General features: G+C 38.5%; 1 protein-coding gene across 1 annotated transcript in view; it reads left to right on the top strand.

Moving 5' to 3' along the window:
* The first annotated feature begins 3,501 nt into the window (after nucleotides 1-3,501).
* LOC101853635 (protein cramped-like) overlaps nucleotides 3,502-12,721 on the top strand; it is a 25,839-nt gene continuing 16,619 nt past the window's right edge. The window contains exons 1-8 of the mRNA XM_005103540.3: nucleotides 3,502-3,803; nucleotides 6,112-6,365; nucleotides 6,921-7,045; nucleotides 7,509-7,656; nucleotides 8,334-8,402; nucleotides 8,791-8,839; nucleotides 10,710-10,742; nucleotides 11,825-11,883. Of these exons, the coding sequence (XP_005103597.1) occupies nucleotides 3,739-3,803; nucleotides 6,112-6,365; nucleotides 6,921-7,045; nucleotides 7,509-7,656; nucleotides 8,334-8,402; nucleotides 8,791-8,839; nucleotides 10,710-10,742; nucleotides 11,825-11,883 (802 nt within the window). The 5' untranslated portion in view covers nucleotides 3,502-3,738. The remainder of the gene's footprint in view (nucleotides 3,804-6,111; nucleotides 6,366-6,920; nucleotides 7,046-7,508; nucleotides 7,657-8,333; nucleotides 8,403-8,790; nucleotides 8,840-10,709; nucleotides 10,743-11,824; nucleotides 11,884-12,721) is intronic.

Raw genomic sequence — 12,721 nt, 5'->3', positions numbered from 1 at the left:
GGGGGGGGGGGGCGTTTATTCGATGCCTAGAGCATAGGCCTATCCCTGACGAAAAATGTGTTCTCCTTTTTTTCCTTCTTAGAAAAAGAAAATGAAGAGGTTAATGCAGCGCTCTTTCACGGCCCACCGAAACATTTTAAATGTTGGTAAATGACACACTCAAGTCTGTATACACGTAAAGGGAAAATATAAACTGACTTTTGTAACAAGTCTCAAGTCCTGTTATATTTTACATCTATTATTTGTTCGACTTAGCAACTAGACCTTCAATTCTAGTATAAACCCGACTTTCACTATGAAAAGGGGAAAAAGGGTAAACTGCTTTAGGTAAACGGATCTCTTGATAAATAGAAGTAAAAAACAATGCTACGAACTCTTGCGTAATACATATGTTAAAAATAGCAGTTACATTTGTATCAAAGATTCTCCATAAGCTACAAGTGTACTGGCACAATAAAAATAAAATAATTCATTTGGTAACAAAAGCGCCGAACTTTCCTTTTTCCGATCCACTTTCAATGAAGACAAGATATCATTGGTTGATATCGAGCGATGCGTCATACACCACGTGATCGGAGCACTATTTTTGGGCATTCCAGAGTTGCTGTTTGTCAACAAAGCGTGTTTCCGCGTACGCTTGGCCACGCCTCTTTTTCTCCGTGCTTTTATCCATTGGTTTCGTTTGCTCTTCCAGCGTACCGAACACATTTTAGCTCAAAATTACAGATAAGAACAGTTTAGATTCTTACTTTGTTGTAATAAGTAAAGAAAATAAACCAACAACCCATAAATTGAGACCTGTTTGTAAGCGAATCACAGCGACTAAGAAACTAGGTCTATCCGACTCGGTAGTGACGATGAAGAGCGTTCTGCTCTACACTGTCCCACTCAATGCAGAAACACAAAGGTTTTTTTTTACGACCGAATTTTTTAAACACATGACCTAATGATTTTCAAAATAATTTTATTAAAGAATAGTTCAGCAGCACCGAAACTCAGGTTTCAGATTCATATGCAACAAAATACTTTCGTGTTCGCTCCTTGGAACTTGCTGGAGCTGGCAATGACAAACCGGTAACATGAGACAGGAGATAACATCGCGCAGTCCTCAATAGAGTGTTTCCATACCATATATTCACAAACTCTTGAACAAGTCTGTTAGCAAGTGAAAAAGAAGACGGGGAAGTCAAATTGAAAGACTAATTACGATAATGTGACAGTTTTATTTTTGACAAGATTTTGTGCGTGAGTATTCAAGTGGTTGAAGAGCGAAATGTGTCGGCTGTTTACCGCATTGTCAACATTCATATTTTGTCTTCATGAATTATTCTTCTTGAAAGCAAAGGTTTTGGCAGACACAATTTTCATTTGACTGTTTTTGTTTAAATTAAATCACAACATTTTGGAATAAAATTGTAAAAATAATCAAAGCAAAAGAACACCATCAAATGTCTCATCAATAAATTAGCGCGCAACAGCAAGGAGCGCTCCCTCCGAAGAGAGAAACACGATGTTGCCGATTAGACGTTCCATTTACGATCCATTTAATATGGCTGGTATTTAACAAAGATTGTATGCTGGCTGCCATCATTGGTATCAGTTTCAGTCTGCAATTTTGTCAAAATGTAAGAAATTACATAGATCTGTTATTATATTCCACCATTCATCGTCTTAAACAGAACATACTTTGTAAGCGTCTATCAGCTTTCAAAGCTCTTAGCTTTGCTTCTCTACACCAGAGGCTCTAAACTGTGCTGAATTTATTTATGCTTAACAAATTAAAAGCTAATCAAACTCTGAAAGCTCACTCTTCAAGTCTAGTTTTGGTGTGATATCTAATTATGCTCCCAGTAATCTACAATCTACGCACGTGCACTCTGCATTTTTTGTAGACTCTAATGGTTGCGATGAATTAATTAATATGTGTGTGAGTGTGTGTGTGTGTGTTTGTGTATATGTGTGTGTGTGTGTGTGTGTGTGTGTGTGTGTGTGTGTGTGTGTGTGTGGAAAGAGAGAGAGAGAGAGAGAGAGAGAGAGCGTGCGCACGCGTGTGTGTGTGTAAGAATGGGGGGGGGGGGGGGGGGGAGGCGTGTGTGTAAATAAGGGGGGGGGGAGCGGGGCGGCGACGTGGCAAGTGTAACACATACATCGACCAAGCCACGCTTGGAATTCCTAGAGGGAGAGAGAGAGAGATTTTGCGAATTTGCATTTTTCAGGGTTTTTGGAAAGTCATGGCAATTTTGTTTTGAACGAGAATAGAATTCCTCTGGCATCATCATCATCATCATCATCATCATCATCATCATCATCATCATCATCATCATCATCATCATCATCATCATCATCATCATCATCAGCAGCAGCAGCAGCAGCAGCAGCAGCAGCAGCAGCAGCAGCAGCAGCAGCAATATATATATCATAATCAATGTTACAATTTTATCATGAATTCACTCGTAGGTATAATAATATGATTGCGGTGATAAATGCTATTAAGTATAATTGTATAGCTTATTATTGTTTTATTCTTATTTTAATTGTTGTTGTTGTTGTTGTTGTTGTTGTCACTATTATATAGTGACTACTTCGTTTAAATCGATAGCCTACGCCCCAGCTAACGTGCAATCTCTTTAATTTACTGCTGCTATGCATGCATCACAGGTTTTGAACAATGTGTTGCACTATGCACGCTGCGATTTCCCAGACCCACCCCTCCTCTTCCAACCACAAATAAAAAAATAAATAAATAAAAATCACCCAACAAGCACACGCACGTACTCTTCATAAGATGGATGGATGAATGTGACGTAACAATTTAAGAGTCTATATTATAAGAACTTAGAAAGCAATCTACCTTTTCACATACATGTACATTTATCTAATTAAGAGCTCATATATTTTTTGTACATATTACTGTATCATGTTTCAAATAAAGTCGAAAGTTTCCCAATGTATATATCTCTACTGCTGTTATTAACTTTACTTCTTCATGAATCATTGAGTTTTGACAGGCCACTTTCGCAAGTTGGTATGGGCAGACAGACAAAAACTCGGCAGTCTGAATAGAATTGTGCCAACGTATGTGGAAGGGGTATACTGATATATATATTTTTTTTTTCACCTTTTCGTTATCATCCAAAAATGTTCCGCGCCTCTCTCCCTCGCCCTCCGTCTCCCCCCCCCCCCCCCACGGTACGCGGTCTCCTCTACCCCTCCCTCTCTCTCTCTCTCTCTCTCTCTCTCTCTCTCTCTCTCTCTCTCTCTCTCTCTCTCTCTCACACACACACATTTAAACCTTTCCGAACAATCTTTTTCGAAATGGACGCCTGCATATAGACCTAGAACAGATCAAAGAGACAAAAGCGGACTTCTTTATGTATTCGTTCGGGCAATTTTACGTCTTTCTTTTTTGGTCTAGATTTAGATGTAGATTTCTAGGCCCCTAGGTCTATATTGATACTCCTTCCAAGTTAACAGAACGTGCTTTTTTTGTACATCTGGATCTGAGCCTAGATCTAAATCAAAATATAAATATCGAAAACTTTCTGCTTAATTTTAATCAGCGCGAACATTGAAAACAAACCAATTTAACCTCTCAACCGATGGCACCTGGCCTGTTCTCTGTTGTTGCTCTGCTGTCGACTGTCGGCTCGATTTATCGCAGCGAAGGAAGAATTCGCTCCGCAACGCTAACCTTTCGGACTTTCCTGAGAGGTTCCGACATGAAAAGCTCCCCGACAGATGGCCCCCAAACGCCGAAAAATTTCTGTCGATGATTCTGATTTGCACGAACGTGATGGTAAAAAGTCAGTATCGGTTGAAATGGTACTAATATTTTTGCTGTAGATAAGACTCTGAACCGGGAACGCAAAGAAAAGGATGGGTTGTGCAGGTCTACGCGAATTCGTTTTCGCCATTTTTGCTTCCGATAGTGACTTGTCTTTGTCAGTAAAATGATCTGTGATACACTCAGTCTGTTTTCAGACTCAGTTAAATAATGTGATAAACAAGCAGAACATTGTTAGCTCTCCATTCTGTCCCCTGTGACATTGTTTTATAAGATAGGTTGCTGTTAAAGGTTGATCATTCAGCATGATGAATCTTGAGCTGCTGGGAGAAAAGGCAGCCATTTTCCTCAATGTGAAAATTCAACCACGAATTTTCAGATAAAAGACCTGTATGAATTTTGTTTTTAGTATTTTCTGTTAGATTTATGTATTCATTATAGTTATTAGCAATGTTGTGGATTTATGGAGGTATGTATTGAAGCGTATGACCACAACTTTTGTATTTTATCCTGAAACAGAAGTCAGCAAGCCCATTCCACTGGTCTGAACTGGTCACCTGGTGCATCAGGAATACAGTTTAACTCGGATTCAACGAGGTCGCCGGGCCTGACCTAAAATCTTGTTGAGTCCGAGTGTTTGTTATAGCAAACACGAGGTTTTGTGTAGATAATTACACCGGCATTGGGCAAGTAATGTATATATAAAGAGAAGTCACAAGTTGTGCCTGAAATGCATATTAATAATATTATGAGCTGTGTAAAAAAAAAAAAAAGACCGATTCGTTCTAATGCGCACGCCTGTGTCATCTCGATTGTTTACCAAAAAGTTGTGTTGCTGTGTAGAGCCTAGCATACTGCAACTTTTGATTCCACAGGCCAGCGCACAATTCATTACGTAGATCTTTGTCAAGTCTAGCATCATTGTAATAATGATCAGTTGCCGAGGGAAAAAAAAAGACTGTGACGCTTTTGTATCTGCCACGTTCAACGCCCGGACCGCTCGTGCCCCCTCTCCGACACACACACACTGTCACACGTGTCACACGCTCATGTCGCCCGTCCGACACCGCCACACGCCAGAGTAGACACGGGCGCATGCCAACGACAGATGTGTTGGTATGAACAAAGGCCACTGATTGGTCGCATGCAATCGGCTAAATGAATAATGGTTCAAGATGCAGGTGAAATGGGTGGTTTCCGGGAATAAATAAAGTTCGTTCTGACAGAAAACTGAGTGAAGCCACGTCTGCGAAGGCTGTTCACTCTGGAAGCGACCTCGTTGAATCCAAGCTTGCTGATTAAAAGTGCTTGTTGAATCCGGGTTATTTTTATTGATTTTAAAGAAGAGCAAAAATGGGGAATCTTTCTCATCTCGTTGAATCTGAGTTCCACTGTAGTGTAGATCTAGAATCTAGATCTAGATCTATTCTAGTATTCCTTAGGCCTACACAAAAACTAAACTTTGGGTTTACCCATGCACAGCGTGCTAGAAACTCTTTTCTTCTCTCATTTTGCTTCATGTCGACTGGGAGCGTGAGTGGAAAAAAAATTATCGCTCTTTCTAAAGACTAAATTTGACTTTTCTTTTAAAGTTACAGAGTCGTTTTCTTTTGTGTATAAAAATTGATAATGATAGTTGGCTATATAGAGATCTACGTAATATTTTTTCAAGACACATTGGCGGTGCAGGTAAGCAAACACAATAAAATATAGGAAGTAATGAAACGAAATGTAAAATTATGATTCAGAGAGCTTAATTTTAGCAGGAGGGGACGTGTACAGTTTCTCTGACCCAAAATCCTTTTGTCGGGACCTCAGTTGTCAGCTGTCCCCCAGTTATTGATTTGCAACCGATACGTTCTATTTATTGTACGCTAACCTTATTTTTTGTCCTTTATTTCCTTTTTGGTTTCTTAATTTTTATTGTTCTTTTTTTGCTGGTTTGTATTTTGTTAAAAAGTAGGCTAATATATTGAGATCGGTTTCATCACCGTAACTATTTGGATTTTAAAATTTCCTAATTGTGCTGATTTTATAGCGTTTACCACTGCTATGAAAACTGCACTTGTGATTCCAGTTACAAGCGACGTTCTTCTCACAGGCATTGCTGACAGGACGAAACTATGTGCTGGGTTTTTGAGTGTATGATATGTTAGATTGTTTGGACTCGCATCCGAAACAGCGGAGAAGTTGCGGTTTTTGAGGCTGCATGACCAAGTTTCTATCGTAGGAGGTTGTTTTGCTGAACTGCACTCTATCATTTTGTACATTTTGCTTTTTAACGTATAAATTAAAGAGTGACTCATGAATAACTTTTTGTTTTCCAGGGCTAAGGTTGGATCAATAGATGCGTCGACTGTTGGAGAGAAAGATGCTCCAGACTCAACATATGCAGACAAGGATGTGAAAAGCTCAGGTGTCAAGAGTACTCAGGAGCAGCTGTCGGATGATAAGGTCAAAGATGAGGCTCCAAAGCCAGTCAGAATCAGCGAGAGACTCATTATTAAGAGAAATCGTCAAGATGTGGATGAGGAGCCCCCGGTTCAAATTCAAACACCACCCAAGAACTTAAAAAAGACAGGTATTGGGAGAACTGTTAAAAATAAAATGATTAGCTCAATATATTTAATGTTACTCCATATTTTCCAGCATGGTTACCAGAGTGGCACAATTAAAACGATCAGTTCTTGGGAAAAAAAAAATTGCTGATAAATTTTCTTGTATTTGTACTGGAATTGTGTATTCTACATTTCTTTTTTAAACAAACCGTTATTGCATATTTTTTCGCTGTAGGGAGAAAAATTAGTAAAACATTTTTATTGTTCTTCCTGGGGCAGAGGTGGAAACAGGTGTTACAATCATTTATTCTTTCAATTGGAATGATGTAAATTTTGCCAATATTTTCTTCATATTTTTTAAAAATATAGGTGAGGTTACCAACTGTTCTATTTGTTGCTGTTGTATGATTGTCCTGCTATCCTCTGGACTTAATGTTGAAGTAACAGAAAAGCTGTTAGAATGGCATAATTGTTTTGTTGTTGTTGTCATTAGTTTGAACATTAATAAAAAATATCTGTGCTGTATGCAATTGGATGTTTTCATGTATTACAATGTGCTCTTTCCGTTCTCTATCTAGTGAAGCTCGTGAAGTCAGTGAAGCTTGTAAAGCCAGTGAAGGAACCCAAAAAGAATAAGAAACGGCGCCCATGGGCTCTTTGGAGTATTCGGGACAAGAAACTGTTTTTTCTGGGCCTATCAGAGGTATGTTCATTTTAATAAGGTTAAAAAGTGTATTGGTCTAAATGAATGATTTGTCTGTGTGCATGATTTTTGTTGTTTTTTTGTTAAAATTTTTTTTTACACTAGTTACAGTTTGTGATGTTGTAATTTTATTTGGATGCACCTATTTATATTTGAGATTATGTTTCCTTTCAAGCTGTGTTTGATATGTTGCTCATCATTGTGTTTGATGTACTGGAACTCTTAACCTTGCATAAGAAAAAAACCCCAAAAAACAAAACCACTTGATTGTATAGGCAGAATTTTTTTTTTAAAAGCAAAATGTACAACTGGCAAAACAGGTGTGTGAAAATGTGGAAGTTTGCATTCCGTTAAATTGATCACCAAGATGCAGAAATAAAATTGATTGTTGAATTTTCGTCTTTGCTGACGTAATGTTAACATTCTCAAATTTGTCTTTTCATCTGCTTCTGATTCAACTCAGCATGGCAAAAACTTTGAGGCCATCAGTAACAGGATTTCTCATGCGACCCGAATTCCTGGTCAGCAGCCGAAAGACAAGATGTTGGTCCGCTACTTCTACTACAGGTGCTGGGCCAAGATTTCCAAGTTTATTGACGTCAATGTCAAAGGTAAAACTTCTACACTTTGCAAGGGTTTTTCTCTTCCTTTTATTGTGGAAGAACGAAGAGCAAGACTTTCCTGGACAGCGGAGAGCTGTTTTCAAAAGTTAAAAGTTAATTTGATTATGTATAAGGACATGTGTCTTCTTTGAAAGCTCCAGTGACTTCACCTGACCTCCCTATTCTGGCCTGCTTATTGAAGTTGATTTTGTCAGTCGGGGGGGGGGGGGGGGGGGGGGGGGAGAGAAGGAGATGCAGTTGTGTAAGCTGCATTTAAAGTCATAGTATAGTAAGGGTTTGCTTACTTTTGTACTTGGGTTATTCTTTGACATATATTTTTCCTTGAAAGAGGGACTTTTCAACTCGCAGGTGGTTGGCAGGTGCTTCGATATGGTTTGCTCCTTCTTTCCTGTCATACTTCTGTCGTCCTTATCTCTCTTCTTTTTTTTATGTTTGTTATTTTCTTGCAATGCCTTTAATCTTCGGCACTTATTTGACCGTATTGTGTTGCAAGTACTGTAAAACTCTTACTAAACTAAAACTAAAGCTAAACTTTTCCAACTCTTGTCTCTTGTGGTGGCTTCTTTTTAAAAATATTTTTGTTAGCTCTTTGTTTACCATTTTTGGCTTTTCATTCTAAAATGAATATTGTGTGATGTAATTGTTGTTGTTTTTGTCTTACACAGGGGTAAAAACTTCTACCCAGGAGTTGTATGGGTTGATCAATTATGGTGTGTTGAAGCAGTACATGAAAGGTAATACAAACAAGTTCATTGTTTTCCTTCGATGTCTTTCATAAAGAGATAGAGATGTCTCTTAAACTTATTTGATTTTTATTTGATAAAAGGTAGAGAAAAAGTATGCTCCGACTGCTGTTTGACAATGCAATTTTGTCTTTAGCTTTATGAAAAAACCCACAGTGAAAGAAAAAGTTTTGCTTTTTGTGTTATAAGCAATAAGAATGATTGACCAGCCTGTTAGGAGAATTTATATAGGATTTGACAACTGGGTGAATATAAAAATAAAATGTTGAAGACGCCTTTACATTTATAAGAACTTTTAGTGTTCGTGGTGAGCTCATTTGACTGCGTAAAGTTAAACCTAGTTTTTGATCTTCAGGTTTTGTAATTTCCTCTTTTTCAGACACAGACCCAGCATTTGGAAAGTGCTTAAATGAACTGATCCTCCATGGGTGAGTGATGGGAGGGTGTTGTGTTTGTTCCATGTATGCAAAGTACTGATTTCAGTGATCAGGGCTGACCCATATTTGAAGAGGATCTTATTTACTGAAATTTCTGTCTATCTTATTGAACATTATCTCTTTTTGTCACAGTATTATAAATACCATTACAGGATAATACAACAAAGCATTACTCTTACCCCCCCCCCCTCAAAAGAAAAAAAAAGAAGGAGAAGAAAACCTCGATAAACTCACAATAGTGGAGAAAACGGTCATGTATTATTATTACAGAGCAGAGACTGGAATTGTATGAAAAGGTGAAATATAGCCTCAAAACAAAAGAAGCCTTAGGCATTTGAGTAGAAAATTGTGATGTAACTAGCAAGACTGTCTCAAAACATGGAGGGCTGTGTACTTCTAATCTATTGTATTCACGGATGATGGATGACCTTGTACAGAGTGGGAAAAATTTCTTTTTTTGCTTGCTTAAAAAAAGTTTTAAAAATTTAGATAAATTTTTGCATCATCTGGATTCGACTATAATAAATTCATTACTTTTGTCTCCTGTATGAGTTAATTTCATATTCATTGTAGATGGCAGCTGTTGATAATTAAAAAATAATGTCATTCAAGTATTTAGGTCACATCACTGGCAAGCTTAATGTTTTTAGTCATTGTTTGACCCATTTTTTTTCTTTATTTGTTTTTGAAAATTAAATTTGATTTATGTGACTAATAGTAATAGTGTTGTGTTTTATTCATGTGACTTTGCCAGCTTAGTTTTTGTAACATTGTATCCAGTTTGTATTCTGTTAGGCTGTATATGTGGGTGGTTGGAGGGTGCTCTGGTGTGGTTTGCTCCTTCTTTCCTATCAAACATTTATCATCTCTATCTCTTCTTCTTTTTCGACGGCATCCTAGACCCTTTGAGGTGGCTGGTTGGCGGGTGCTGTGGTGTGGTTTGCTTCTTCTTTCCTATTAAAAACTGTCGTCTTTCACTCTCCTCTTTTTTTGTGTTTGTTACTCTCTTGTAACACCTCTAATCCTCGGCACTTCTATAACCTTTTCGTGTTGCAAGTGCTGTAAAACTTTTACTAAAACTAAACTAGAAGCCCCTTTCAGCCCTAGCCACCGGTACACCTTGGGATATGTAATGTGATTCAGAAGTTCATGTGAGTGTTGGTAATATATTGTTCAGGAGCTCAAGCAGAGGGGCACGGAATCCTCGGGAGGTCAAGGCTCAAAGGGTTAAGAGGTCATTTCAGAATTTTAAAAATGTATTTATTTTTAAAAAACTTCTTTTTGTGACTGCACCAGTTAAAATTTGAAGAACGAAAGGCAAGCTCACTGCCATGAGATAATGACCGCATCGTGCAAAGGCGATGTGATAGACCCAGAGTATGGACACCGGTCTATCAAGCAAATTGGGGCAAACAGCTGAAAGGCAAATTTCGATAATCAGGGAAACAAAAGGCCCTAATGAGTTTACAGTTCGATATGATCCTGTCCAATGTACCATTTTGGGCTTTGGGCCGTACCTGTCCAATGTAGCCTTTTGGACCCCACCTATCCTGCTTGTGATGTCTGTTCAGGCTGTGGGGTCAAATGCAAGTGTGTTACACTGTTGTATGTGGAAAATAAACGCGTTGACAAATTCACACCACGGCATGAATGTGTCTAGGGCAAACATTGTATTAACCATACATTGAGATTTACAATGGAGATATGATTGCATTTATGAGAGCTCTTTTTGTTTTTGTTTTGAATAGTACCATTGTTTAACTTACGGAGCTACACTGTGATTTTAAAGGTGGAATGAATGATTGAAAGTGAAAGATTGAGTGCCAACTAATTCAGCTTAATTTTTGGTTGTTTTTTTCAGGGAGACAATATGCCCCAAGAAGGGAAAGAGAAGGTATGATATGAGGATATACCCTCTTGAAAAAATTTTTTTTTTTTTGTTGTAAAGTGGCGTCTGTAATCCAGTGATTAGGCTATCAGACTCATAAGTGTGAAGTTGTGGGTTTGGGGGTTTGAGCCTCATGCCTGACGTTGTGTCCTTGGGAAAGGCACTTTACACGAATTGTCCTCACTCACCCTGGTGGGAATGTCTCATGAGTGTGCCTATTGTCTGGATCCTACAGCAAAATAGTTACGTATTTGTGAGTTGTGAGTTTGTCTTTATTAAAATGATGGATGGCCTTTTGCGTCTTGACAGATGATTTTAATGCAGTATGAGTGTGCATCACACAACTTTGTCAGTGCAGTTGACAAAGTTGATATGAATTGCCCAATTATTAATTCCTTTCCTTCTGATCTTTACTTCCTTGATATGTTCCAAAGGAGAGACATCTTCAGTACATTTAGAATTAAAGAAGGTGTAAGGAAATGATGGAACTATATTTCATATTCCTTTGAAATCAAGAGTTTGTTCTAGTCTGTTGGACTCGTAGTCGTCATGTTAGGTTGTTGGATACATTCAGAACTTACTGGATGGATTTTGTATTCTCATTAGAGATACTTAACTCTTTATTTTCTTCTGTTCACCCTTCTACTTATCAGTCACAAAAAATTCGTGGTGAAGGAAGTTGTCGTTAGGGGAATATGCTTAACAGTCTGAAACACTGTCCGCCTTCCAGGTTATAACAAAATGAAATGGCTTGGGAGAAGTGAGGGACATTTCTGTTTTGTACACTCTAGTAGAAGAGTAAGTCTCAGGCAGGAATTCGGATATGGGATGTATGGGGGTAGTAAATACTTTGAACCTTATACCCCTAAGATCTAGTGGGGGAATGCAGAAGAAGGAGAACAGGTTGAGTCAAGGAAAAAAAATGTGGACAATCTTTCTCTATGTTATGATTGGAGACCATATGATGTATTCCTCCTTTGAAATAAAGCAATCTAATTTGGGCAAGGTGTTACTGTAAAACGCGAACAAAATTTCAGAAGTGTAAAGAGGCAAATCGTAATATAAGTATTCTCTTTTTTGCTTTGCAGAGGTTTACGGATACGTACCCCTCTATGTACTTGTCTGAAAAAGCTGAACAACATTGAAGGTAAGGTCATTTGGTCCTTCATTCCGAGTGATAATTTTTGTTGTACTGTTACCTTGTAGAGTTCGTGTAGTATGCAGTGTGAGATGTGTGTGATTCTGTCACTGGGAGTGAGAGAAGAGGTGTCTGCCTGTTAAAGTTTTGACTGCACTGTGCAGTATTTAATGTTGGTTGAGCACTGCTTCTGATCCATTGTTGCTTTTACTGTTGTCCATGGCCTATGATGTCAGAGTTGGGGTGGTTATGGAGGAACTGGAAGGGAGGTGGGTGATGTGTTTAAGTCTGCTCTTTTTATTTGCTTGTCAGTCTCAGTTTTGTCACTGTCTTATTTCTTTCGAATTCAGGCTGTTGTTGCGCAGATTTGCTGCAAATATACAACTAGCTTAGCATATGGACGGATGAACAGGGAACTCCCCAGTTTTGTGTGCGTTGCTGTCACGTGACTGGATTTGTTACGATGAGTCAGTGGACCCACTTTTTATTGATTTTTTTCTGACTGCTGAAAATCCCATGTGTGCAGTTCAACAATTTATTTTCTGAAAGGGTCATATATATGCTGCAGTGTATGTATGTAGACAGGTCACATGACATTGACAGGAGTTTGGTGATCTGGAATGCTGATTTATGGTTGACCCCCTATTTAACGTTTTTAACAAGATTTTATGGTTGGTTTGCGGGTGCTCTGGTGTGGTTTGCTCTTTCTGTCCTATCAGACATTAATTGTCCTGATCCCTCCTCGTATTTTTGTGTCTGTTACTCTCTGTAACACCTCTTATCTCTGACCACCCCCCGGGCGGTGCTAGTGACTGAAACATCTTTAGGCCATTCCCAAGGGGGGGGG

This window comes from Aplysia californica, unplaced genomic scaffold, assembly GCF_000002075.1.
Source record: "Aplysia californica isolate F4 #8 unplaced genomic scaffold, AplCal3.0 scaffold00378, whole genome shotgun sequence".
NCBI classification, from domain to species: Eukaryota; Metazoa; Mollusca; class Gastropoda; order Aplysiida; family Aplysiidae; genus Aplysia; species Aplysia californica.
The sequence above is the reverse complement of the archived record's forward strand: the minus strand, read 5'-3'. Positions and strand labels throughout refer to the sequence as shown.